General features: G+C 46.8%; 1 protein-coding gene across 1 annotated transcript in view; it reads right to left on the bottom strand.

Moving 5' to 3' along the window:
* SFXN5 (sideroflexin 5) overlaps positions 1 to 27,103 on the bottom strand; it is a 109,237-nt gene that overhangs the window by 9,761 nt on the left and 72,373 nt on the right. The window contains exon 12 of the mRNA XM_056358942.1: positions 17,968 to 18,085. Within this exon, the coding sequence (XP_056214917.1) occupies positions 17,968 to 18,085 (118 nt within the window). The remainder of the gene's footprint in view (positions 1 to 17,967; positions 18,086 to 27,103) is intronic.

The following is a 27,103-nucleotide window of genomic DNA, read 5'->3' as shown; positions in this document are numbered from 1 at the left end:
GCTCTCTTCCCCCCATCTCTGCCTTGCAGTGGAAGCCTCTCTCCTCTCATCAGCACAGACAAGGCTAATTGGGGTGATAAAGAACTGGCTCTGAGTGCTGGCGTGGGCTGGAGGAACAAATGGTGCGGTGGTCACAGCTGGTGCTGCGGAGACGGAGAGGGAGAGGGTGTGAGGCAGGCTCCCGGCGCCCAAAGTTTCGTCAGCCCATGCTGGATGCGGGGTGGCGAGGTGGGGGGTTGTGTGTGTTTTGCATTCGCTGCTGACACGGGTGTAGCGTACATGCGCGGCCGGTGAAGCAGAAGCAGGCAGAAAGCAGATGCTTTTTGTTTGGGGTTGATACTCATTTCTATCCCAGCTCGGGAAAAGGTGTAGAAAGGAATGTGCTCCGAAGAGTGCAGGGAGAGAGATAGGTCTAGGCTTGCTGCCAGGGATCCTGTAATGATATGGAAGGCAGCTAGGGGAGACAGGAGCAGATGGATTTGGCATACAGCTCATCACTCAGCCAAAAAAAAGGAGGGGGGAGAGAGAAGAAGGAAGAAAGCAGCCAATTTTGGTAGGGGGAGGGTCATGCGGACTGATGGATGCTGCACTGGGAGGTGGGGGAAGGGAGGATCAGGCTGGTCACCACATCTTCTGCTGGTGCCTTGGCCATGCCAATGAGAAGATTTGGTGGTGGATGGCCCCAGTTCAGAGCTCGGGAGGGCTCTCCTGGCCCTTCCAGCAGCCCTCTGCCATCTCCTCCTGGGCCATTAGACAACAGGGCAGCAGCCAAGAGCAGTGCCAAGCTAACAGAGCCCTAGTGAAGCTCCGTGAGGTGTAACAAGGACTGTGGTTAATGAATGGCACCACAGAACTGCAGAACTGTTTGGGTTGGAAAAGACCTTTAAGAACAGCCAGTCCAACCGTTAACCCAGCACTGCCAAGGCCACCACTGAACCATGTCCCCAAGCACCACAGCCACATGGTTTTTGAACACCCCCAGGGATGATGACACCCCCGTCCCCGGGCAGCCTGTGCCAGCGCCTGCCAGCCCTCTCGGTGCAGAATGTTCCCTCACACCCAATCTCACCCTCCCCTGGCGCAACGTGAGGCCGTTTGCTCTCGTCCTGTCGCTGGTTCCTGGGGAGCAGAGACCGACCCCCCTGGCTACAGCCTCCTGCCAGGCCGTTGCAGAGCCACCGGGTCCCCCCCAGCCCCCTTCTCTCCAGGCTGACCCCCCCCGCCCCCCCAGGCTGGTGCCCCAGCCCCTGCCCCAGCCCCTGCCCGGCTCTGGACACGCTCCAGCCCCTCAGTGTCTGTCTGGCCGTGAGGGGCCCAACGCTGAGCCCAGGCCCCGCGGGGCGGCCCCACCAGTGCCCAGGGCAGGGGGACCTGCCCCGGCCCTGCCGGCCACACCGTTTCGGACACCGGCCGGGACGCTGCTGGCCTCCTGGGCCACCTGGGCACGCTGGGGGCTCATGCCCAGCCGCTGCCGCCCAGCCCCCCCCGGGCCCTGTCCCGCCGGGCAGTTCCCAGCCCCCTGCCCCCAGCCCGCAGCTGCCGGGGGCTGGTGTGACCCAGGGGCAGGGCCCGGCACTCGGCCCTGGGGACCCCCACACCACCGGCCCCGGCCCCTCGGCCCGGCCTGCCCGGAGCCCCCCGCAGAGCCCCCTGCCCCCGGCACAGCCACGCTCCCCCCCGGCTTGGTGCCCCCTGCGACTGACTGAGGCCACTCCATCCCCTGGGCCGGGCCGTTGGTGAAGACATTAAACAGCCCCGGCCCCGGCGCTGAGCCCTGGGGACTCCCCGTGTGCCCGGTGCCAGCAGGATGGGACTCCGTTCCCCACCGCGCTGTGGGCTCGGCCAGCAGCCAGCCCCTAGCCCAGCACAGAGCTCACCCGCCCCAGCCATGCGCAGCCGGTGTCTCCAGGAGATGCCGTGGGAGACGGTGCCAGAGGCTTCACTAAGGCCCAGGCAGACACCGGCCACAGCCTTTCCCTGTCCACTGAGAGGGTCACCCTGTCACAGGAGGAGATCAAGTTTGTCAAGCAGGACTTGCCTTTCATCAACCCATACTGCCTGGCCTGATCCCCTGGTTATCCTGCCTGTGCCATGTGATGGCACTCAGGATGATCTGCTCCATAACCTTCTCCAGCAGCACATAATCATTTTGTGATCCTTATGGCCAAGACAGCCTCCAACAATGAAGCACCGTGAAGGACCAGCAGCTGCTGCTTCCATGGTGGTGGGTTCTGTGCACAGCTAGATGGAGAGGTGGAGGACATCCAGCACTGCTAACAGGCTCTGCTCTGTCCTCAGTGAAAAAAGATCATGTTTTGCCCAGGATAGATGAGCTACTGCTCATCAGCCATGCCATGGCCACCAGGCAACTCTGATTGTAGCTTGGCGCAACCGTGGTGTGAAAGCACCTCTGTACAGGTCTATTGAGGCTTCGTTTCACCTGCAACTCATGGTCACCTAATGCAACTCTGCCGAGAAGCAGAACCTCTTTAAATTTGGTTTAACATGCTTACTTGGGGTCAAACCCCAACTTGACTGGGTTTTCAATGGTTTTGTTCCCACGGTAAGACTGCCTAATGTTCTCCTTTCAGATGTTTTTTTCTTCTTTTAATTGACAGTAGCTGAAAGCACGCTGATGGGGCCACAATCACAATTCTAAACTCATGCTTCAGTTTTATAAGGCTTTCCGAAATTGGAAAATGCATGCTGAATGATTTAAACACAGCAAGATTTTTTTCTCCTCTGTTCAGATAAACTCTTTCCAAAGCTTTTCCCAGACATCAACAATTCAAGTGCTCTCCATGGATCCACTCACTAAGGAATGAGATGAGGAAATCAGTGTTTGCTAAGGAGTGTCTCTTGGAAATGCTATGGACCTATGACCAACTGAAGGTGACCTGACAAGGGAGAGGAGCTGGGAAATGCCCCATCTCACCCCAAACCTTTTTGATTAAATCACAGAAAATGTTGTTCAAAAGATATTCAGCCTCTGGTTAAGGAGTCCAAGCAACAGGGGAGCTACAAGACCTCTCAGTACCCTGCTTCAAAGAGCATCAGCCATCCCCATGGCTTGTGTTTTTCTAAATTCAGAATTACAGCTTTGCATTTATCTATTTGCTGCACTATGGAGCTCTCTCCTGCCAGAAATTTTCTTCCCATGAAAGTATTCAAAGATAATTTAACCATCTTTGTTAAAATTTACAGATAAAACTCATGCTCCTGCTCTGCAAGGCACATTATTGTTTGAAATACTGGTATTAAAGCTCTTTTCTGACCACTTCCCAGTTTTTCTACATAGTTAAAAAACCCTATGTACCCCCAAAACTGAACACACTGGTTGAGAGATGATCTCATGGCTAACGTACATGGTAACAAATAACTTCATAAATAATTGATATTCAGCTTGCTGGCCAAATCACAAAGCTGGGGGAAAATGAATTCGTGATAAATGCGGATTTTGTTAGGTTTTCCTTCAAATTACTATTAAAAATTGAACTTAAGAGTTGGCTGGTACAGTTCTCTTCATTCTTGGTTTCTCTCAAGTCTTTTAGACGCCCCTGTTTTAAAGAAACATTCCATTTTCATAAGAAAAAGCATCGTACCTAGTCAAAATGCTTTTCTCAAAACCATGTAAACAAGTTGTTTTGACTCCATTTCTACCCCTCACACTGGCTAAGGTGTTAACAAAGCATAACCAGAGCCTGGGAAGCCACCACTGCCACTCGTAGCCCATCAGCTGGGTGTCCTTCCACCCATCACTGTCACAACTGGACCAAATCCAGCCCCACCTGGGATGTAAGAGCCCCATGGCTTGGTGGGAGCCTGCTCACAGGTTTGACGCCATCCACCTTCCCAAAGAAGTGCTGACTACTTTGGGGTTGGTGCGGGAAGGGAGGGCTGGACCCCCTGAAATGCAGGGATCAAAGAGCTGTGTGCCAGCTGGTGCAGAGGCACCGGGCGCTTGCGGGTGAGGGGTTAGAGCCTCCTTTCTCGCCATCCCTGCTTTGATCCTCTCCTTTTGTCTGACACACCAAGGTATTCAACTGCACCGGGGGAATGACATTCCCTAAGAGCTTGTGATTTCCCCCTGCAAGGAGCAGGGCAGACGTGCTTTTTCAGCCGGGGCTGTGCCGAGGAAGCAGCTGTGCTGGTGGGGCAGAGCCTGTGCATGCTGCGAGCAGAGTGTTGCAAAGGCTGTGCATCTGCACGACATGTCCACACAACCTGGGGTGTGCAGCGGTGTGGTCCAGGGCAAGGACCACCAGAAGATGTTCTGGGAAGGTAGTGGCTTTGGAAGGAGAAGACACTGAGGGCTGGGAGCTGCTGCACAAGAAACAGATTAAACCTCTCTGGTGCTCTGGACCTATCTATTTAGGAAAAAGATTAAAATGTCACGTACTCCTGCAGGAAGACAACCACTACCACTAGTGCCTGGCTTACACTTCTCATGAAATCATGGCACAGCCTCACTCAGTGATCAGAGCCTACAACTGTGGATACAACTAAACCCCTGATGCAACACGCCAGGAGAGCAGACACACTCATGGAGTAAGAGGTTCCTCTCTTACAAGTCTAGAAGCAAAGCAAAGCCAGTAGCAGATCAGGACAGCTGAGGAATAAGCAGATAAGAACAAGCTCAGGAGTGCATTTGATTTATACTACCCTTTCACTGCCATATAAGTGGATTCACGTGTAATTCAGCATACAAGTAAAGTAAGGAACTATCAGGCAGTCCAGGTAATTGGCAAAGTTTCTTGTTTGACTACAAATCTGGAACTACTGCCATGTGTTTAGCAGGTGGGTAACCTGCTAAATCCCAGCAATGTAGTAATTTCGTGGGGGATTTCGCATAAATGGCTCTGAATTCAGAGCCCTGTTTCCAAACAGTAAGGTTTTAGGGATATATCATTTCTCTGCAGAGAGTGAACCAAGCATACGCTGAAGTGAAAGAGAGAAATGTGTTGCCTCTGACAGGACCTGCAGTCAGCACATTTATACCCAAGGTGTATCTCAGTGCTGCTGTCTAACCTCCAGCTGGACATACCTAGAACTGGCATTAAAAAGGACCACTACTTGATATTAATTTTATCTCCATTTGCTCTCTCCTTGAAACAATAAAAAAGAGGAAAGCTGGAATATTTGGCTGTTCTGGCTCTTGAAGTTTATCCATTTCAGATTTTTCTGGTTTTTGCCATGGATGCTCTGACCACCAGCACCCACCTCCAGCTGCCTGTAGGACAGGGCAGAAAACATATTCTTCCCGGACCAGGCTGGAAAGGGTCTGAACATGGCATCACGCTATGACATCTGTTAGATATAAAGTATATCAGTGACGCTGTTAGTGCCACAAGCTATTCACACTCTATCACATCTGCTGACACCTCTGCACCGTCCCCTGAAAACGTCACTGCTTTTAGCAAAGCATGAAATGCAGAGTGTCAGCAGCACCTTGGGTGCCATCAGGTTTTTGTATCGAGACAAGCAGGAATACTCCTTGTGCTCAACAGATGTTTAGGTAGAGATGTGCAATTGCTTTTGCAACAGCTACAAGGCTTAAGATGTTACTTCCCTCACCTTAAATGGGAACAATTGACTCTGCCCTAAAGCAGAGCAGAATGGCTTGCCGGATTTATGGGTCAGTTATGGGATAGCAACTTCACCACTTCATGGGTGGCCTTGGCAGGGCTGGGTTAATGGTTGGACTCGATGATCTTAAAGGTCTTTCCCAACTTCAACAATCCTATGATCAAGGGTGGAAGTTTTTAACTTCAGCTTCAGGAGTTATTAGCATATCATAGATTCTCTGAAGAAAAATAATACCTGTATCAAAACCCCCCACCATTTTAATCAGATGCAAAGAAAGAAAACATGGCATTTTAGGCTACTGCCCAACCAAGCTGGAGCAGAGTGCCACTATGAGCTCCCCTCGCCCAGCGGCATGTTTGTTTCCAGTGCTCTAGAAATGACTGATGATAACAGTGTCAGCAGGTGGGATAATAATATATGACAGCAGGCACCTAAGGCTGCAAGGGAGCTTCATCTGTTTGGCGTGTCCCTGCCTGTCCCGTAACAGAGCAGGTCAGCAGCCGTGTTCCACTCCTGTGCTCCAGCTCCCATGTTCATTCACTGCCCCAAACCAGTCCTGCAGTAATATACCAGCTCTAACCTTCCAGTTCCCCATGGAACCCTTCTAGTGTATCAAGATCATCTACGATGAACAGATACGGTGAGATGAATGAGAGCCACTCTTAGGGGCTGGGTTTGGTTAGAACTGGGCTTGCACAGCTCTCAGACCTTCTCAAGTCTTCCAGTTTTATAAATAGATTGAAAGGTCAACCCCCAGCATGACAGCATCTCCACATCATTGCAAAATTGTGGGTTTGAGTCTTCTGGAAGAGAAAAGGGTTGCCCACAGCATCAGAAACCTCAAGTATTTAAAAAAAAACCAAACACCAAAAAATAAAGAGAGGCTCTGAAACCGTAAGGTTTCTAAGTAGCAAGATAAAAAAAAAGTTATTTCTGTCTGTCTTCCAAAGGAAGGGGATGTTCCCAGCTCTCTCTGGAAATCCAGGAAGGTGAAGGGCTTTCCTTTCTTTCACACATTCACTGCTACCCAGGAGGTACCAGTCCATGGCCCCAGTGAGCAAGGCACTTTGTTCCGCAACACTTCACAAGGAACCAGGGGTAAGACACAAGTGACACAAACTCACCACCCATACAGAAAAATGTAGAAGCTCAGGCATGAGACTGAACGAAGAATCAAAGTGAAGTTGTGATGGAGAGAAGCCAAGACCATGGCATGATGTGTCTTCCAAGAAGGGAAGAACCACACGGAAGGCCTTTGCAGGATCTAAGGTGCCTTTTCTCCTTTACTCCAGAGAAGGTCTGCTCATGTGTAGGACATAAGCACTCATGGGGTAAACTCTTAGTTTGCCACATTAAATAAATTTCTAGAGGACCTTCAGAAAGGTGGATGTCTTCAGCTGGTATCACAGCAGAAGCATGTGTGTTCTGACCTCAGGTCACCCAGCCTCATGAGGTAAAGGCCCTTCTTCAGCAGAGAATATTCTTCCAAAACTGTTTGTGCAGGGCATTCAGTCTATAGTGTGTGGGGCAAAACCCCTCCTGCCTGGCCTCAAGGAAGAAGCCTCACATTACATGACATAGACTTTTTGGGGGATCATTCAAGCCAACTGATGGGTAAAAAAGCCATCAGCCTGCTTAAAATATCACCTCGAGAACCCCCAGAATCACAGAGTTTAGCTAGGGTCGCTGCTCCTTGCTGGAATGAAAAGCATTTTCAAAGAGACTTAAGAGTTGTCTCTCCTCTTTTGAAAGAAAAAAAAAATCCTGCTTTTGAATGCAGGCATTATGAATGTGGCAAGTTTCCCTTTTGACAAAAATGAGCTATTAGGTCCATTCTAGTACAAACCCTCAAGCAGCTCTGTTGTGGAAAAGAGCATTTGTTACTATTTGGTGAGAACATCAAACCCTGCAATTCTCCTGCTATTAAGGACAGCATGATGGGTGTTGCAGGATTTAGGGATATATCCTTCTTGCTTTAAAGAAGCTAAGCAAGTTCCTCAGGATCCCAACCTCCACCACATTTCCTTCTCTTAAGGACCAGCAGCCCCACTAGAAATAGGCTGCTAGATCCAAATGGTTTAAAAAGCAGTTACAGATAATTATATGTACCTGTGCTTGGGAAATGTGATTAATAAAGCATTCTCTGCAGTAAAGCAAGCATGCTTCCAGCAGGCAAGTCTGGAAAACCGGCTGCCTTCCTTTGCTTGTATCCTGTATGTCTCCCTCAGAGTAGTCTGAGGTATGGTTGCTTCAGCTGAACTAAAACAACCATCTCCAAACATGCTGAAAAGGACATATCCAACCCTGTGCACCATGAGAGGGGTAAGCTGGGGAAGATGCAAGGATGAACCTGGTTGAACCAAATAAAGAGGCTGTTGGTGACCAAGAAAGAGGACTGAGTTTTCAAGGTGGGCTGGAAGAAAGAAAGGAAATAGCAAGAGGAAACCAGCAAAACCAAGAAGCACAGAAGGACTGCACAGGGCAAGAGGAGATGGGCAGCCACCTCTGCAGGCTCCCTGGCAAGCAGGGCAGGAATCCTTCGGGAAGTGCTTTGGGAGGAGCTGCTCTGTTTATAGTAGGTGCTGCTGAAAGGTGTCCTGAAGAAAGACAGCAATTAACAGGCCTGGAAAAAAATGGCTTCTTTCCACAAAGTGCCTTTTAAGTATGTTTTTCAAGCCACTTTAAGGGTTAATGTTTAGCTGTTTATCCGGAGTTGTCGGATGTCAGCTCTTTCTTTTGACTCCTAATGGCTTATAGCCATCAGGAGGTGAAGACTCCTCAAAAGAGATGGTGTCAGGAATGTTTTTTTATGCCCACTAGCACCCACACACCTGCAGGAGCCTGTGCTTGCAGGATAGATAGTTTACATACTTGAACCTGTATCCCAGGGACAGAGATATAAACATGAAACCAGATCCTGTCTGCTGACACTGCTGCTGAAGCCCCTGGGCAGTACAAAGGGGTCCTTTCTCCCACACCCACCTTGAATGACCACAAATAACAGTTCGGTTCAAGCTGTCACTTCCCAGCAAGAACAAGCTCTGCTGGTCCAGATTGCTATTTTAGGGACAGATCCTGTAAAGTTTTCAGCACCTTTGACTCCTGCAAACGCTGGTTGTGAAACAAAGGACCACTCTCATGAGCAGACTTCAAAAACCAGCTCAGTCACAAATCAAAGCCTCTCAGACAGGGAACGTGAGAACAAAGACAGAGGCTCCAAATCAATCAGAGCACTGCTCACTCATGACCTTCCCCAGACTAGAGATGTCACTGAGACTAATAATTACACCATGAGGTGCAAACAGGCTGAGCAGTTGTAAACCTAACCACCCCCATGTTTCCTAGAGTCTTGCAAAGCGTGATGGTGGAGCTAATGCCCCTGAAGACCAGATCCTTCCTCTTCCTCTTGGAAAGAATCACAGAAGCTTTTATGTTGGAAAAGACCTTGGAGATCATCATCAAAGAAGGACATTTGCTCTCAGAAGAAATGACTGAGACCTCCCAACCACAGTTCACTGTGGAGCAAGCAGGCACATGAAATGCTTTGATTCTGAGAAAGACATGGGGGGGGGGGGAGGGGGGGGGGGCGGGGAACACAGAAAGGGGAGATGTCCTGATCCAGAAGTGTTCTTTGCTTTGTGGAATGGGTTCCTTGTCTCCTGATCATGCCTCAGGTAAGTGACCCCACAGCAAAAGGAGTATCAGTTGTGACAGGACACGAATCACAAAGGCACTGAAATGAAGCATACCATGAGTTTGGGAAATGGGAGGTGTCCCTACGACAAGGCAGACACTGCTGCTATGAGATTACCACCCATGGGTTTGCATCTGGAACAGTTGCTGTATCCAGCTGGAAGAGGGTGGAAGGAAATTACTGTGCTACAACATCTTCCCTATCCTCCTGCTACAGTCCCAGCAAAAGAGCTTAAAAGAGCATCACATGGTAGTGATGAGGCGTTACAACACAATAATGAGAATGTGGGTGTGTTCATGACTTGGGGGGAACAGGAATGTCACAGTGATGTAGATTTCTAGTTTGTTTGGATTTTAGAAGCTCTCTGCAGAAACATCGAACACTGAATTGAAGCCCTTCCTGAAGCAGGAGGGAGCTTGTGGATATTGGTTCAACAACTCAGGCTAAAGCACCACTGGAGGAGGAAGAGAGGACTACTAAGTCTGAAATGTCCCTAAAATGTGTTTAGGAACAACTCCACCTGGGAGATGTGCTCGAGAAGGGGGTTTAGAGCATGTGAGCCTGCCTATGTCCTTGCCTTGAATGTGCATGCCTGAGCTCCCCCAAAAGCTCTGCTACCACTTTGACTTGGAAGTTTATAGTATGGAGGATGGCCTGACCTTGCAAGCTCTAAAGCAAATAAATACAGCAAAAGCTCCGGGCTTCTTTCTGTCTGTGTCACACTGGAGACGATGGCAGAGAGAGAGAAACTTAAGGTGGAAGCAGGAACCGGGGCAGATCTCTGCAGCCAAGAACAAGTCATAGACTCATAGAATAGCATCATAAGAGAGGAGAGCGGAGGGGTTTGGGCTGGAAGAGACCTTAAAGATCATCTAGTTCCAACAACCCTGCCATAAGCAGGGACACCTTCCACTAGATAGGTTGCTGCTGACAGAAGAACCTGTGTAGGAGGCCTGTGATGGGTTGGGAACAGCCCATGGGCATCTACGGGACACAGGAATAACATCAACAATAACTGTGATAGTAAATGGTAACAGCTCATCGCCATCCTCTGGAGAGACCCCTCCAGCTCCCCACATGTCTCTCTGCAAGCCTGGGCATGACCACAAACCCAGGTAAACCATCCCAGGCCACCTAAATACTTGGAGTAATGCACAGACTCCCCCGTGCTAGCAGGCTCCTGGGCAGCAGCTTTCCTGCGCAACACAATTAGAAGGAAGCTACAAGTTGTTGAAGGAATTGAGGGAATCTGCAGCACAGGAAACAAGCTACTGTGATTTTTACTTCTTTTCCTGGTTGCTTTGACAGGAAAGGTGTTCTGCAGATGCCAGGCTGTTGAGGTGGGCGAGGGCGGGAGGAACGGTGGAGGTGTAAAGGGAAAGCCAAAAGGTAGGGCCAAGGGGGAAGCAGCGTGTGAAGTCTGGCTCCTTGGGAAACACACCAGGTCTGCAAACCCTTCCCTGACAGCTGGCACAGGTGAAGGAAAACCTAGGGAAGTGAGCTAGGGACTGAGAAGGGGGGGCTAAGCCAGGAACACACTGTCTTCTCTTCTGCTTGATGCTCACAACCAGACAGGGCTGGGAGAGCAGGGAAGGGAGACGTCAGAGAAGCAAATGGTAAAAGCACTCCTGTCATAAACCACAGGAGACTGAAAACTTTCCAAAAAATTGGCTGTTTAGCCCAGAGCTGGGTTCAAGTTCATGGCTCACCCCTTAGCGAGCAGCTTCAGGTCAGCCTTCCCTGTTCAGCAGGCTGCAGTTAACTGCACAGTCACCTTGGGATGTACAGGTGAGGACCCCTGTTGTGCTGCATGACTAAGGTCTCATCTCTCTGCATGAGCTACCGAGACAGCAGAATTGAGTACTGGAGACTGGTTCCATGGTGCTTTGAGCTGCTCTGGTGACCTCATGAAGATTCATGGCCAAGGTTGTGATTTGACTTGGAGCAGGGAAGGATTTGTCACAAAAAATTCTGGTGACAAACACTGCGGTCTACAGACTTCAGGTCCATGCCCAGGCTGGCAGCAAGGGTAGGGTCCTCCAGAAGTACGGGAGGACAGATGTGCCCTTTGCTTTGTGTGCAACAGTCTCAGACACTTAAAGCAAAAGCTAAAGGATCTTTGCTTTTCCACTGCTTAGCTGAGGCACAGTCCTGTCATGGTGCAGGAAGACATGACTCTTCTGCAATGCAAGGTTAAGACCGTGGTCCTCTGATGTCAAAACTCAGCTCAGATAAGCCCTGTAAACCATAAATCAAATTAACCTAGAGACACTTGCAATGTATTTTTATTCCTCAATATTTTTTTTAGTCTCAATTTTTTATTCCTCAATAAAAATTGCAAGTATTCCTCAATACTTGCAATGGGACAGGCAGGGCTACAGCTGTGTGAGACAACATGAACCAGAATCCAGGCTCAGGGACAAGTGGTGTGGCACAGTTTGCACCCATATGCCTAAACTCTTCCCTCGGAGAGGGAGGCTTTATTCAGTGGGAGCAGTCCCTGACACTGCTACCCCTCAGCATGAACTGGGAAGCCCAAACTGATGCAGAGAGGATGCAGACACTTAACCAGGCTGGGCACCGTGGGCCAGTGACCCAGGTATGCTCAACCTCTGTACTAAGCATAGACATAGTTTACGACTTCCTTAGGCTATTCTTTCTTAGGAAAGATGAGCTAGCAGCTTACATTTGAGTTTTGTGTAATTATGTCCAGCCTTTGTGTGCAGTCATGGCAGTATCATTCTGCTGTTCCCCAAATGACACCTCATCTTCCACCACTTTACCCTTCCAGGTGCAGGGCTATGCTCTGGAAGGGGTAACTCATTTGCCTTCCAACTTCTGACAGCAATGAGTCCATCCTTACCAAAGAGCACCAGACAATAACCTTGTTAAGCATCACCTTTCATCTGAAGGCCAGAACAGGGCTCAACACACTTCCAAATACCACAGGTTTTCTCTCCAGCTCTACCTGAACCACATCAGTATTCAACTACTCAGTATCACCTAAATGCTGGGGGCTTCTGGTCAAGTAAAAAGTTTCATGGATGTTAAAGATTTCACACAGATCACCTCTCCATTTTAACTTCATGTGGAAAATAAGATACTCTTGCCTACGTCAAGTTACTTTGCCAGAAGAGAAACTGGATCAGTACACAGGCGAGGAACCTCAGATGAACCCCTTAATGCTTCACAAGTCAACGACGGGAGCATCACCTGCGTGTCAGTATGAAACCAAGCCTTGACGGCACAGCTTGAGTCTTCTGCAGTCTTTGGGAGACACATGCCACTGAGCTTCCATGCTCCTGCCAGTCCTTCAGGACCTTGTGCCACTTCTTTCCTAAGAGCAGTTCCTTCCAAGACCAACTCCACCCCAAGGGTAGACTTTGGCCAGCACACTCAGATTACCACTCTCAGAAAACCATTCCTCAGACCCAGGAGCAAAGAAATACCACAGAACTTCTCACTTCTCAAACATTTTTCCCCATGGCAGCTGGCAATTCCTTTCCTTTGCTTCTCATCCAAGTTGGACAAAATTACTGCAGAGAATCCCTCCTGCTCCCCTCCCCCTGTGCAATGTAATCCCAAGGGAGAAATGGTTTCATGGGGACCCCCTGCTGTCTTGCATCTGATTTCCCTCCTAAGTATGGTATAGGGAAGCGTCTTGAGGGCTATGGCTGTGACCTCCATACAGCTCTTTTGTCAAGTGCCATTTCATTAAAAAATCAGCCTTTTAACTGTGGACACATTTCAACCTCACCAAATCTGCTAATTATTGACAGTTGGTGAAGAGGAGATTTCACTTGTTCCTCCTGTTAAACTGCATCTAATTAGTAATTACTGGTTCACTGTCATCTTTACTGCAATAATCCCACTGCACATTGGCTCATTAACCTTTTGCTTTTCTAAAGCAGCCTGCCAACAAGATGAAGGCTAAAACAGATTGGAAAACAATAGCTCAGCCTTGGATTTTAAGCTGTTTATTCCCCTTGTCCTGGAGATCCAAAAGAAAGATTATTTTTAAAAAAAGGCTTTCAGCTGAAATCAGCCTAATTCCGGAAGATGGCTTGTTTTGCCCTAACCAGCAACCAAGGCCCTTTAAACTTAACCTGCGGTGAGGGCGTGTGTATTATAACTAGTGGAAGGCTTTCTCTGCCATCAGCTTTTGCTTCAGCTCCATTTCTCACCTGGGTTTATCCTTCTTTATCAGCACAATCCAGCACGTTGGGTGTGGGATGAGGCCAGTTTCGGTGGGTTTGCAGCACCCTGAAGTTCAACAGCATCCTCTTGGATGCTGAAAAATGAATGATTTGGATGAGCAGGGACCAAAGGGTGGAAAATAGGTGGAGCAACCCCATGGTTATTTCTTTTGCTGCTACACTGAATTTCATTTGCACAAGTCCCATTTTCAGTTTGGAACTGTCACAGCTGTTTCTATTGGCAGTGCATAGCTGAGTAGGAGTTGTCAGTGGGGATGCTGTAGGATAGGCAGTTAGAAAAGAGATTCCCCGGGGGGCATGGGAGGCAGTTGGAGGTTGTGGGCTAAATGCATTAACTAGATGTTTCTCCTAAACTTAACAGCAGTGAATTACTTAATGCATATTGATGCATTTAGGTACTGGAGTTAACGCTATATTGGGATGTAAAGTGTATTTCCCAGCATCTTAGGCGTGCTTCGTCACAAGGACCCGTGTCTTTATGGCTGACACTAGGGTTTTATTTTTATAAGGTGATCTTCAAAACCATAACATCTAGAAACAAGCTGGAATTCTGGAGCACCGTTGCAGACATCAAAGTGGATTCCATCTGTACAAAATCAAGGAAGGTATAAGGCCTTTGCTAGACTAAACACTGACCCAAGAGAAGATTGGGATGCATCATCCTTTCCAGCACATGAAGGCTGTTCAGCTCCAGAATTTTCATTTCCCTGATGTTGGTGTTTCTGTATGCAACCAGAGCTGAATCCTGATTTCTCTTAGTTTATTTTAAAACAGGTGTAACTCTGAAGCAGCGATAGCTGATGTGATAAGGTGGCTGCGTTTATCTAGCACTTTGATTAAATCTACTGGAAGGCTTCAATTCTGCTTGAAAACTAATTGTAAGTTTGAGCCCCTTTAGAAGAGTGGATCAAAGGCGACCAGTCAAGCTCCCATGCTAAAACAAGCACTTAATAACACATCAGCTTCTATGTTTGCTCTCTGACTAAAGAAAAAGGACTGTGAATGTGTGATTAAGGGCAGAATTTGGCTCATTTACAATTTCTGAAAGGGTTGCTGCTCAGACCATAATCATATTTTTGGAACAGAACGCGCCTATTACATCTTGTTGTTAATAATTTACTCCCTGGGTAGTGCTCATTAAAACAGCATCATCTTACTGATGTTATGTTCATAGCTGCTTCACCTACTGCAGTTCTGAGAAAAAGCAAATACACACATGCATACATAATACACATGCATATACAGAGAGAGGTCAGTGTTCAAACACTCAAAAGTCTATTAACTTAGTTATCTGACAAGTTCGTGGACCAGTGATGAGTGACCAAGAAAGTCACGTGTTCTGAAAAGTGCTCTTTGCAAGGAAACTCAGATTTGCCACCCAAGGCTGTGAAGAAATGGCTCTGGAAAGATTGCTTCAGATAAGTCACTTGCTCTGCTCACTTGAACATCCCCACAGCCACCACCAATGAGATTCTGCAGAATGGGAGGAAAGCCCTTTACACACACACTCACACACACTTAAAATGAACACAAGCATAACTAGAAGACTGATCAGCCCAGGCTGCTATGGAGAATCTGATCCCTTAGCATTAACAGATGTGAGAGCCAGCTGTGCACACGGAGCTAACTCCAGTTGAGCAGAGCTGAGATCCCAGTAGGTAATGAGCTATACCACCAGCTGTAATGGTTTCTTTTCATTGACATGAAGTGTGGGCAGAGAGCACGTCATTCTGTTTGATCTACTAATCAGCGCTGATTCATGTTTACACTGCAGATAACATTTAATCTGCTTTTAGAAGGTCATTTTCAAGTGATGCTGTATGGTTTCAGTATTGCCCGATGCCTGCAATTTGAATATCCTTTGAAGGAAGCCAGACCTTAATTTTCCTTGTGAGCTAGAATTCATTCAGCTGTTAGCATCAGCACAATTTTTCATGCTGTAATATCAGATACTATACATTATAAATTATCTGCCACCCATAAAGCTAAAATATAAAGGGCAAACAGACATTGTGAGCTTCATTTTTAGATATACTAAGGCAATGAATAATTATTTTTGTAGAGCCCCAAGTGATGCTTGCCTCAGAATGCCTGAATGCCTCAGATTCTGGTACCAAAACTTTAGTTCCCACTGACCTTAGACACTATTTCAGAGAAGCCCATGCTAAGCGATGCCTACAGAAAAAACTGGAAAGGTATGAAATACTAAATTTCAAAACAGTTTTAGGGTGAGTTTCCTGTCTATGCTGAAAGAATGGTTTGGTTTGGCCAATACTATTAAATGTGTGCGGCATCAGTAGGAAGGGAGAAGATACACGATGCCTACTGCGTAAGGTTTGAGATGACACAAAGTCTGGGAAAGTGGTAAGTAATTAAGAGTCCAAGCCACTGATACAGAGACCTCTGGATCACATAGCCATCTGCAGAAAAGAAGTCAATGTGTGTCTGTCGTGGTTTGGTCACACAGTATTACCTCTGGGCACAAAGAGTGTGTGTACCGATGGCATGGGGCACCGTTTTGGGGGAACAATGGCAAGGTCACCTTTGGGGTGAATGAGGTTGCTGGCACCTCCTGTGGTCTTGCTTCCCTGATTATCTAGAGAGGAGACCTCCCAGGAAAGGCCATGGCTACCTTCTGGTGGGTGAAGCTCCTTTCCCTGGAAATCAGAGCAGAAGGAATGCTCCATGACCAAGTCTCCTACCAACAGGAACTTTGGATATACTCCGGGCATCTACCTTGAACAGATGCGAGACCTGGAAATGCTCCTCAGCCTTTCATAACCAAAACCTCTGAGCAGAACTTGGGATCACAGCAAAAAACTGATGGACAGGGAGCGAAGGTTGAGCTCATGCCAAAATGACTAACATGCTCTGTGGATGTATGAATTCAAGTAGAAGCAGGCAAATCACACTGCTCCTGCAACTTGTACTTGTGCAACTTCTTACTGGAATACTGTGTCTGGTTCTTATGGAAGTGCTCCAAAAAGGATGTTGACTAATTAGAAAAAGTTTAAGGAAGAGCCATATGAATCATTAAAGCTTCACAAAACACGTCTTTTAGCAAAAGACTCCAAGATTGAGATATATTCCGTTTCTTAAAAAGAAGATTAAGGGGACAGTTTTGTCTCAGCCTGTAAACAGATAGAAGGACAACAGGAAATTTGTAACATGTTTTTCAGTCTAGCAGACAAGTGTACAGCAAGATTCCCTGGCTAGAAGTTGTGGATAAACCCATCCAGACCGAAAAAATTTAACTAACCAGTAGAGACCATGATACCAATTTCTGATTGACTGTTCCAGTTGACACAAAAAGAACTCCAGCAAAGTCCTTTGATCTGTTTAATAGAGGTTTTATCACTTCATAATAGCAAACCTCCCTGAAAATGTACAAATTTACAATCTGCAAATCTATAAGCTCCAAACACCGAATGGTCCAAATTAATGACTTACAAATAAATACACCTTAGCTATTTGTTCAACTAACATAGGTGCGAGTGATTTCATTAGTCATTCTGCCTGTTTCCTTGGCTAGTTTTCCTCCGTTCATCCCCAGGCTGTGTCTGCCCAGAGCCAGGCTAGAAGATGAAAAGGCAGAACTCCTTCAAAGAAGCTCCTGGGAAGTATATCCACATCAAACATATATCCCAGGCCCTTTTTTTAATGGACAAAGACTTGTTTTTGCTATGTTAAGATGAAGGAAACACCACTGTCATGGGAGAGGGTGACCTGAACCATGCTCTCCCTGGTGCAGCTCAGCTGTCACTAAGCTCACGTCCCCGGACAAGAAAGGACAAACCCAGCTGGAGTCTCAGAGCAGAAGTCATCAGTCAGAAACACCAACATCTCTTGACTTGTGATCTGACCAGACCTGACCTGGGTATCACTGAAGAGGGACAGGATACCCCCTGTGCTAGCTGAGATGCTCCTCTGACTGGCGATGAAGGAGGCAGAACATTATCCTCACAGTTGTTTTTTTTTTTAAAAAAGCCTTATTCCAACCTGGTTGTCCACCTGATTCCTGGTGTTTTGATTGCTGAACATCCTTCACATGGGAGAGGCCTGGAGCAGGCCACTGCTACAGGAGAACAATGGAGTGATGGAAGGGAGGAGGATGACATGTGACCATCCCTTGCCTGTAAAAGGTGCATTTGCTGGGGGGAACAAAAGTTCCTCTGTTCAGTTCTTCCTCTGTTTGCTTGGAAGGTACATGTCACCAAATGACCTGCACACTGGTTAAAAGCCCAGCAAAACCGTGTGATACTAAGCTGCGCTAGCATGTACCAACAGGAGGGACTAACACGACCATCACCTGCCCAGTCAATCTGCCCTTGTTCAAGGCAGCAAAAAACTTCATCCAAAAATGGAAGGGGCTCCATAGGAATGAGACTATCATCCAGGAACGCAAAACAAGCAGTGGCATTGGTACGCCCCTCTGAGATACGCCAGTGCAGTGACCAGACGTGTACTGACCTCGGACATCTGCGGGAAGAGACTGATGGCCAAGGGGAGGGCCAGGCCAAAGGCAGCGAGGCACACAAGGCTTTGGACTGGGAGAATCATCCGGGGCCGGGACCTCAGGAGCGATGTTCTGGAAAGAAAAGGTTTTGTTAGAGCATTTCATAGACAGGCGTGCCATCATCAGAATGGACACCGGTGTTCACCCAGACCCATTGATCTCCCTCTCCCTAACTGGACTAGGTTCCTTCTTAGCAGATCATCAACAAGTTCACCCACAAAAGATCCCGAGTCCTGCACACTGTGCTTTTGCATCTGCTGGGATTACACAGCCCATGCCAACCTAAGTGCTTACTTCTAATTTAAAATGGGATCACTTCACAGGCTTCCCCCATTTCAAACCATCTTACAGCAGAGTAAACAGTGCATGAGGTGATCTGGCTGCACGCATGTGTCACCTGCATATAAAGGCTTTGGAGATGACATGGAGTGAGCAGAAGGAAATTAGGTTCTTGAGAGAGACTGTGAACTTTATCAGCCTCAGCAGCAGCGATAATGGGGTAATAAAGGGGTAATAAAGTAGTAAACTTGACTGATACCTTAATTTGTTAAAAATCAAACATCTACAGGTGGGTGATACGGATGTTTTAACACTTGCTGTCCCCAGGGGATATTTATGAGTTTCAGACTTGTTAACAGCAAACACTTTAAGATACCTGCAAGGTCAGGTTCCGATACTGACCGGTTAAATGACCCTTCTGATACAATTAACACCGACTGACAGGGACAATATTTAGTCAGTAGAAGGTTTTGTTAAATATATTCCAGGATACAGGACCTCAGAAATTTTACAAATGGTAAGGGGAAAAATGTAAATCTCAAGGGGTTTGTTCTGCAGCTATTTACACCAAAATGGCACATGTCATTCAACTCTTTTCTACCAATCTGAAACAATGGGGAATATAAACCAGCAACTTGCTAGTGAGCTTTTTTGAATATTCAGTGTATATTAGCAATGTAGAGAGCAGATTTGCTGCTGGGTCATCAGCTATTTGCCTTAGTCCCAACACACATCTCTTCTCTGTCCATCCCAATCTTGAGAACGCTGATGCCTCACAGTCTCTGGCCATCAAATGCTGGCAAAGATCTGCTAGTTAATGCCTTTCCACTGTGGTGATAACATGGGAGCTTTCTTTGGGTCTAGGAAGGTACAATCAGATTACACTAAGTGCTAAACATCACTGGGGTTTAAAAAAGCATTCCTAATTCAGTGTGCACCGCTCACAAGGTGCCCACCAAAACCAAGCCAAGCAACCTTCCCACACCAGGGCATGCTGCTAGCCTGCTTTGGCACAGGCACATGTGATTTTGCAGGCATGTCTCCCAGTGCAGCCCGTGCCTGCAGCCAATGCAAGATAACAGATTACCTCAACCCCCCATCGGCTCCATGTTTGCTGCAGGCTACAAACACGCACCTGATGAATTATAACGGAGCAGCTGATGTGTGGGAACTTGTTACCCTGCTGTACGCTGTCTGTGTGTCTGAACATTCAGACTCTTCACCCTTTGCTAGCAATGCTTGCTGAAAGCTGTCTTCATCTTGAGAAGGTTTGGGTGAAGTGGGGAAGGAAAACAAGATTCAGAGACTTAACTCCTCCAGTACCTCAGCTCCTCACTAATAAGCTATTGAGATGGAGCTGATCCTATCAATTTGTGCTGTGAAATCCAAGCTTCTGTTCTCCAATATTTAGCTACTTTGTTTTGCATAGAGCACGATCTAACCTAAAAGACTCCTGCAGCAATGCACAAGGATTTTGTCTGAGTCAAGAAAGCAGGTCACCTTGCTCCACGCTCTTTAACAAACGCAATGTTCAAGAATTGCCATCAATAAGCTGTGATAACTAGTCCCTGGGATGCAGAAGGGCAACTCCTGGAGCGGATTTGTTCTCCTGCTTAAGCTGGCATGACCCACGAGAACCCTTGCTGAGCAAACCATATGACCAGCATCCTTCAAGACTCCTGGAGTACAGTTTAGAATCAAGACATCACTGCTTACACCACCCCTGATATCTTAATTTGGAAGCTGCACCCTCTTTAATTACTGCCCTGTTGGGGACCTTATAATCACCCAAGTAAAAACTCAACCAATTTAAAATGATCCCCAGTACAGCCCCCAGGTGTGATTTCCAGGAGTGCTTCAGACTCAGGCCAGTTCAAATTACAATGGCTAACCTCCTAATTAAGAAGAGTTATGGCTTGATTTAAAAAGTAGAGTGGATTAATTAACACATGTAGTGTAATGTCTTAATTGGGATTCAGATTCTAAAATTTGTGTGGTTCAGAATAAATGACTCATAATTAGTCAAGTGGTCCACTTTTCTTCTATCCCTAGGATCTTTGCTCTCGACACAGATCTCAGAAGAATATTAAGTTAAATATTGCATGCTGCATTTTGTTAGCTGTCAACTGCAATCAAAACCCTTCTTTTCACCCATTAGCCCCCCATTGGAAGTGAATGATTAGATGTTTCCAAAGGGTTTAACTGCAGAGTATTATAGCAGATGATAAATAAATAATATTAATAACCATTTGTTGAAGAGTGAATTAGTTTACAACACTGTCCTGTGTCCTCTGCCAAAGGGGTTTGATCAGGGATGCCTGAACATTTAGATCCCCCTGACAGCCCAACTTTGTCACTGGCATCTTCTGAAGCAGACTGCTACATTCACAAGAGCAAATATCATCTTGCCCTACCAGTAATTCTGCAGAAGTCTATGGTCATATGAGAACAGTAGTTTTATAGACTGTCACCATGTACTGGCCAGGCTCTGGTGAACTACACCTTGGTGCTCAGATTAGACAACACAGGACTGAAAAGTTTGCGCCAAGAGAAGTTCTCATTGGAAATCCACTTTTTTTAATAAATTTTTTTAGAAATAGGAAGACAATAATATGTATATTTTATTGTTCCCAATTTTAGAAGCCCAAGTTTTGGCACCAATGGTCTGCCTCACTAATATAAGTAAGTGATCCATGTTTATACATCGACCTTTGGATGCCAAAGAACGTGCATTTTTTCAGTACTTCCCTCCTCCTCTCTCTTTTTCCTTTTTTTTTTTTTCCCAAAGATTTTTTTTCTTTACCTCCTTTCAAAAACCCCTAATGCCTACTCTTGCTGCAATTTGCCTTCATAAAATTTGCCTACCAGGTATTCAAAAGGCAGCAACACACTGGGGAGCTTCTGGCTTCCTGATCCTAGGTAGCCGTTACTGTTAACGGATATACCGAAAACAGCTAGACCTTAGGATAACTTTTCAATATGCATGAGCGTGCACGTACGTAGGTATATACACACACGCATACTTGTACAGACAGTACATCTGCTCCACAGAGACAGTGTGTTGTAGATCTTGTAAATACACCTTCATTCAACTTTCATCACATTGTTCATTAGTGGTTTAAATTTTGCATAATTTGGCAGCTGCCGCTGGCGTTTTTCAAGAGGTACTGTAATTTATTCCATATGGAAGTCAGTTGCTGTACTAAAAAGGAGTTATCAGGTTCAGTGAACCAGAGCTGTATTTGTCTAGAAGGAGGTGTCAGATGCTAAACTAAATATGACAGGAGTTAACCAAAGTCTCCCAGCTGACAGATTCTGTGGGGTTTCTGTAGTGTTTGGTATAAACAGGTTCAAAGCTAATATATACATCGCAAGACGCCGAGGATGACGGCAGGGTAAGAAAAGCGCTGGAGGCTGAAGCTGGGGGTATCCCGAGGCCTCCCAGGCTCCACAGAGCAGCCCCCGATGTGCAAACAAACTTTGAGGTGGTTGTCCTACCCCAGATCCCGGTTCTGCTGAGAACCTCCCACAGCCAGCACCATACCAAGTCTCTGCTTCAGAGAACCCGTCAGGTCTCTCTGCTGTTCTGCAGAGGGTGTTTCTCACTCCTTCGGGGTCATTTGGGGAATCCTGAGCTCTTCTAGTGACCAGTAACTCTGTCTGCTGTCCTCTCCAGCCAGGCCACCACTGTCCTCACCAAGGAGCATCTCCTCCTCTTGGCTGTAGCCCCAGTGCCCCCTTCAGAGGACACACCAGATGCAAAGCAAATGAGGCTGGGGGATTTTTTGTGCTTGATTGACATAATTAAAGGAGCAGTTTCAATGTTTACTCTGGAAACAGCCACAGCAGTTTAAGGTGTCACTGCTGGCAGCTGTTTAGTTTAAACAAACTTCAGCAAGGGTTTAGCTGGACGGAGAGACTTTGCACTTCAGAGGAGGAAGAGTTCCTGTAGGAAACATTCTGCACACACTGTCAGAAGGCAATTATCTCCAGCAAAAGGCCCTGAGCATGAGGTCCAAGAGGGCCTTCTACCTCACACGCATTTCTACAGTGAAAAACATGGTTTAAGCTGATGAAAATGTCCATCCAGCACCACAAAACCATGGGCTGAGCACTGGCTATTCGTCAAAAGAATGCATTTTTCACTGTTAGACTGACTTAGCTAAGCCAGAGCAGCTCTGTAATGTTGATCCAGCCTGGGAGTATCCTAATTTTATGAGCCTTACAGGAAAACAGCGCTGACAACTGCTATGCAAGGTTGCTGACATGCTGTGGCAGCTCTGCCATAAGATCAGGATGATGTGGAGATGAAGAAAGAGTAGAAACGCTCCTCTTACAGCCACAACTATTCGGCTGCCCACTCCTCTCTCAGCTCTTGCCTATTGCTGACAGTTCCAGCTTTCTCCTCCACAAACGCTGCATGGTCAGCTCTAGGGCTTCCTCTTGTCTAGCCTGACATACATGAGCTCTTGAAGCCCAACCTCAGACTTCTGCTGCACTTCAGACCCTCTGAGGTTCCTTGCACTGTGAGGCAGAGAAGCCGGAGGATAAGGAGATAAGAAGAGCTTACGTTCTTTAATCTCCACTGCCAGCTGTCAGTTCAAAGCGTCCACAGCAGACACTGCTGGTGGACTGACCTTGTCCACCACTTCTCCAGACCACATGAACCAAGTACGACTGGATTTGGGCTCTCCCACCACAGGGCTCAGCCTACAGGGGAACCTGAGTTTGCGCTTACACACAGACCTGGACAGTTACACATAGACCAGCTGCATGATGGGCTTCAACTCTGCAAGGAGTCAGAAGCTGGACAAAGACCACTGGAGAAGTCTTGGATGATGGTTGGGAGTAACCTGCACCATTTCCCAAATTTCATCATAACTACTAGACAAAAGGATTCACAGAAGCATCTGAATAACGGGAAATGCCTGGGGGAGGAGAAGTCCAGCTTCATGCAGTGGTTGCAGTTGTCCCCCCATCTCTGTGACATGGAGGTACTAACAGAGTTTCCATTGCCTGCTCCACAGTCAGCTACATCCCAAAGATGAATCTTCGTCTCATAGACAATGCAAAACCAATATTTTTCCGTATTAAAGTTGCCAATACAGATATTATTTATAAAACTTAAATGAGAATACATCTGCACAAAATAACTAACACCGTGTTCCCCGCATGGCATATGTAGTCTCAAAATAAACATTGATTCTATATGTTAGCTGCTTAAACAGAGCGTCCAAGCAGCAGGAAATGCATGAAACATGGGGAAAGAATGGCGCGCTGCGGAGCTCAGCAGTGGGAGGTAACATTGAATTACTTGGAGAGCAGAGAAGGCGGCCCTGGGAGTTAAAATACACAGCAGGCAAAGAGATGAGAGAAGCCAAGAGAGCTGAAAAAAATGGCACAAGAGACGAGAGAGGCAGCTGGGGGAGTTAAAACATGCAGATGGAGAGATGGCTGAGAGAGAGGAAAGACCTGGATCCAAGTGGAAAGACGACGACCAGGAACTGGCCACTTAAAATAAACTTTTTGAATACAGAGACAAAAAAGAGGGGGAGACTTTTCCATGAATCTGAAAACCGCTGCTGCGAGCACATAGCTTGCTCCTGGGTGATACAGCTCCCACCCAACTGCAGCACTGTCACCTGTTTCCACCCGGACTTAAACACAAGGCAGGAGAATCGCTCTCCTCCCTCGCCACAACCCCAAATGCAAATGACTTAGTAGAGGATCCAGATTGTGACTTTTGATTCCAGATCTCCAGCCTCCAAATAATAAGCCATCACTCTCATCTTTCTCATTTATAGACACTGTAAGGATTTCCATAAATAAATTGATAATGCACGCCTTGATATGACTCCCATTAAAAATGCCCTAGTCTAATTAAAATTCTACTAAATTTAAAAAGTTAAACTCTTTACCAAATGCTCCAAGTTTTTTTCCAAAATGAGGTTTCACCTCTGACTGTGTCCTGTGAGTCAACACGTGGACTGCAAATCCCTTGGCTATGGAAAGGGATGCTCACCATGTCAGGTGGACGCTTCCATGTCCTACAGCGACACCACCACCTCTAGCTGCGTGGCCAAACCCGCACCCCACTCCCTATCCCTGCTGTTTCTCACTCACAGGCTTCCAGGAATCCAAAGACATTTGATGGAAAATGAAACAGTAGGCACAAAGCTCTAAGGAGAATTTAGGCAGGCAAAAGCAGTGCCCACATATTTTTATATCTACAGAGTTTCATTTGGGGGTGGTAGGAAGAAAGTATTATCTCACAACCCCAAATTAAGCCCTCCTGTTAGTTAAAATGACGACTTTTACAAGACAATCTCCTGTATGTCCACATTTGTTTGACAGATAGAATTAGTTTCAGTAAGTCTTGCAGAGAGCACAGATGCATTTAGTAAAACTCATATCAATACAAGAAATTATGGTATCTCCAAGTACAAAGCAAATTTTACTGTTCATTTTGCTTAAGCTAGTGGATGTTTAGCAAGACCCATGATGGTCCTCAGCATTTGCTGTTGCAGACAATAATTTAGAGGTCAGTTTTTAGAAAACTTTGAATTTTTCATAGAATCACAGCACGGTTTGGGTTGGAAGGGACCTTAAAGCCCATCCAGTCCCAACCCCCTGCCACCAGACCAGGTTGCTCCAAGCCCCATCCAGCCTGGCCTTGGACACTGCCAGGGATGGGGCATCCACAGCTGCTCTGGGCAGCCTGTGCCAGCGCCTCGCCACCCTCACAGGGAAGAATTTCTTCTTAATATCTAACATAAATCTACCCTCTTTCAGTTTAAAACTGTTACCCCTCATCCTATCACTACAGGCCCCATTAAAAAGCCCCTCTTCGTCTTTCTTATCAACCCATATATAGTGCAATACAAGTATTTTTGCACATAAAGATTTTTGTCTTTTCATGTTAATAACCAGAATAGCAAAGATCCTCTGAATTACAGCAATAAAATAGTTTGTCCTCTGGGGTGATCCTTCTTGGATGAGCTAATCACTAATGCATGGCTAGACTGGAACCAGGGCCTGTGTGAAGCCAGCAGTAACACACGCAGCCACTTCAGTGCAAAGCCTCAGCGCAGCAAAAAGGCAAAAAGAAAGAGCTCTGTAGTAAGAACATCACAAATTGGTGGCATTTCTGAAGTGTCTGGCATGTGGACAGATGAAAACAGAAGTCCTTTAGACTGACAACAGCAAAGCAGCTTTGATGGGATTATAAAGGCTAGAATCACGCGTCTGAATTTGAAGCAGGGAAGCTGCCAAGATGCTGGGGTACAAAGATAAGTGACACTCCCTGTTCTTACATGTGACTTTGAGCAAGCCAAAGTAAGGTACTCCAGAGTAAGGTACTCAAGAGTAAGGCATGGTCACTCCTGAGCACCTCCCCATGCAGACCCTGCAGGGAGATCATGGGCTGGGGGACTGTGCAGGTGACACAGGGTCTTAGAGCAGGAAAGAGGCTGGAGAGCTTTTGTCAGGGAGGAGCATGAAGTGAAAATCAAATGCTCTGCACAAAATTAGGGGGACTGGAATCTACCCCTTGTCCTTGTGTGTCTCCAGCAGCCATCTCCAAAGAGTAGCTTTGCAGAAAATATTACTAAGACTGTGACCTGCCACAGGGAACCACCACAGTGCCTTTGAAAAAGAGAGGAAAACAGTCTATTTTGGCCAAAAAGGGCTGACAGACCTTACTTTATAGTTCCCAAAACAGAATCTGTTGCCCTGTTTCTTCCCACACTCAGCCCGTGGGAAGAAAAGATCTTGGTGATAGCCTCTAGGTGCTGCAGGGGTACCAGACTGTATCTACATTTTTAAATTTAGATCTTAAAAACCAGTCCCCAAATTTACAGAAAGAGCCCTGACCCTTCCCTTAAGGAAAGAAAATTGCCCAGAGGTGTTTCTATAAGGGTAAACAAGCCAACCAAAGTTATGGGTCAATCCCTAATCGTACTAATTGCTATTTACTTTGTCAATTGAGTGCTTTAGAGCAGCCATTATCAACAGATTTGTTTAAAGAGTGCTTCCAGCCTGGCTGTCTGGACAAAGGTAGCAAGCCCTTTTAGCATCCCCATCTTTCAATGCACTAATCAGTCTCCAGAGGTTGGCAAGGTTGATCCCCACCCCACGGATCATTCACACCGAATGAGCTGCTGATGGGAGCCCTAAGGAGCCACTGACACCCAACAGGTCCAAACTAGCTCACAGCATCTCTGGGCAGAAAAAGCAGAGGTGTTGGAAAGGGAGGTGGGAGAACGGCCAAGGGACGGGGCATTTTGGGGTTTTTTTGCTATTAAGAACTCTGATAGGAGGTAAGCGGACATGAAATAACCCTGCCTTTTCCCACCCACTCTCCTAGCACTGAAGCTCTGGAGACCTCTGCCAGGAGAGATTCTGACTTAAACAGTGATGGAAAGCAAATTTCTGCAGAACGTGTGAAGCATATATTCTTCTGGGGAAGTCCAAGCCACAGGATGTTATTGAAAGAGAGTACAAGTGAGTTCAAACAGGGCATAAGCAAATCCAACAGTGGCCGAGGTGCATGATCAGCAAGTCCCCACCCTCCCTGTAGCTGGCTGAGCATGAACCAAGACTTTTAGTCTGACCCCACGTGGCAGCTTGAGTATTTGTTAAGTGGAGGACTGAAAACTTATGGACACTTTTCCACTGAATTCAGAGTTTTGGCTCACAGTGACCCTACAGAATAGGGTTCTTTAAGCTGCTGGGGTCTCAGAAAAATGACTTAAAATAACCACATCAATATAACACTTCAACAGGCTACAACAATGGTCAAAAATGATGGAA

Source organism: Falco biarmicus, chromosome 1 (genome assembly GCF_023638135.1).
Source record: "Falco biarmicus isolate bFalBia1 chromosome 1, bFalBia1.pri, whole genome shotgun sequence".
Taxonomy (NCBI): Eukaryota; Metazoa; Chordata; class Aves; order Falconiformes; family Falconidae; genus Falco; species Falco biarmicus.
The sequence above is the reverse complement of the archived record's forward strand: the minus strand, read 5'-3'. Positions and strand labels throughout refer to the sequence as shown.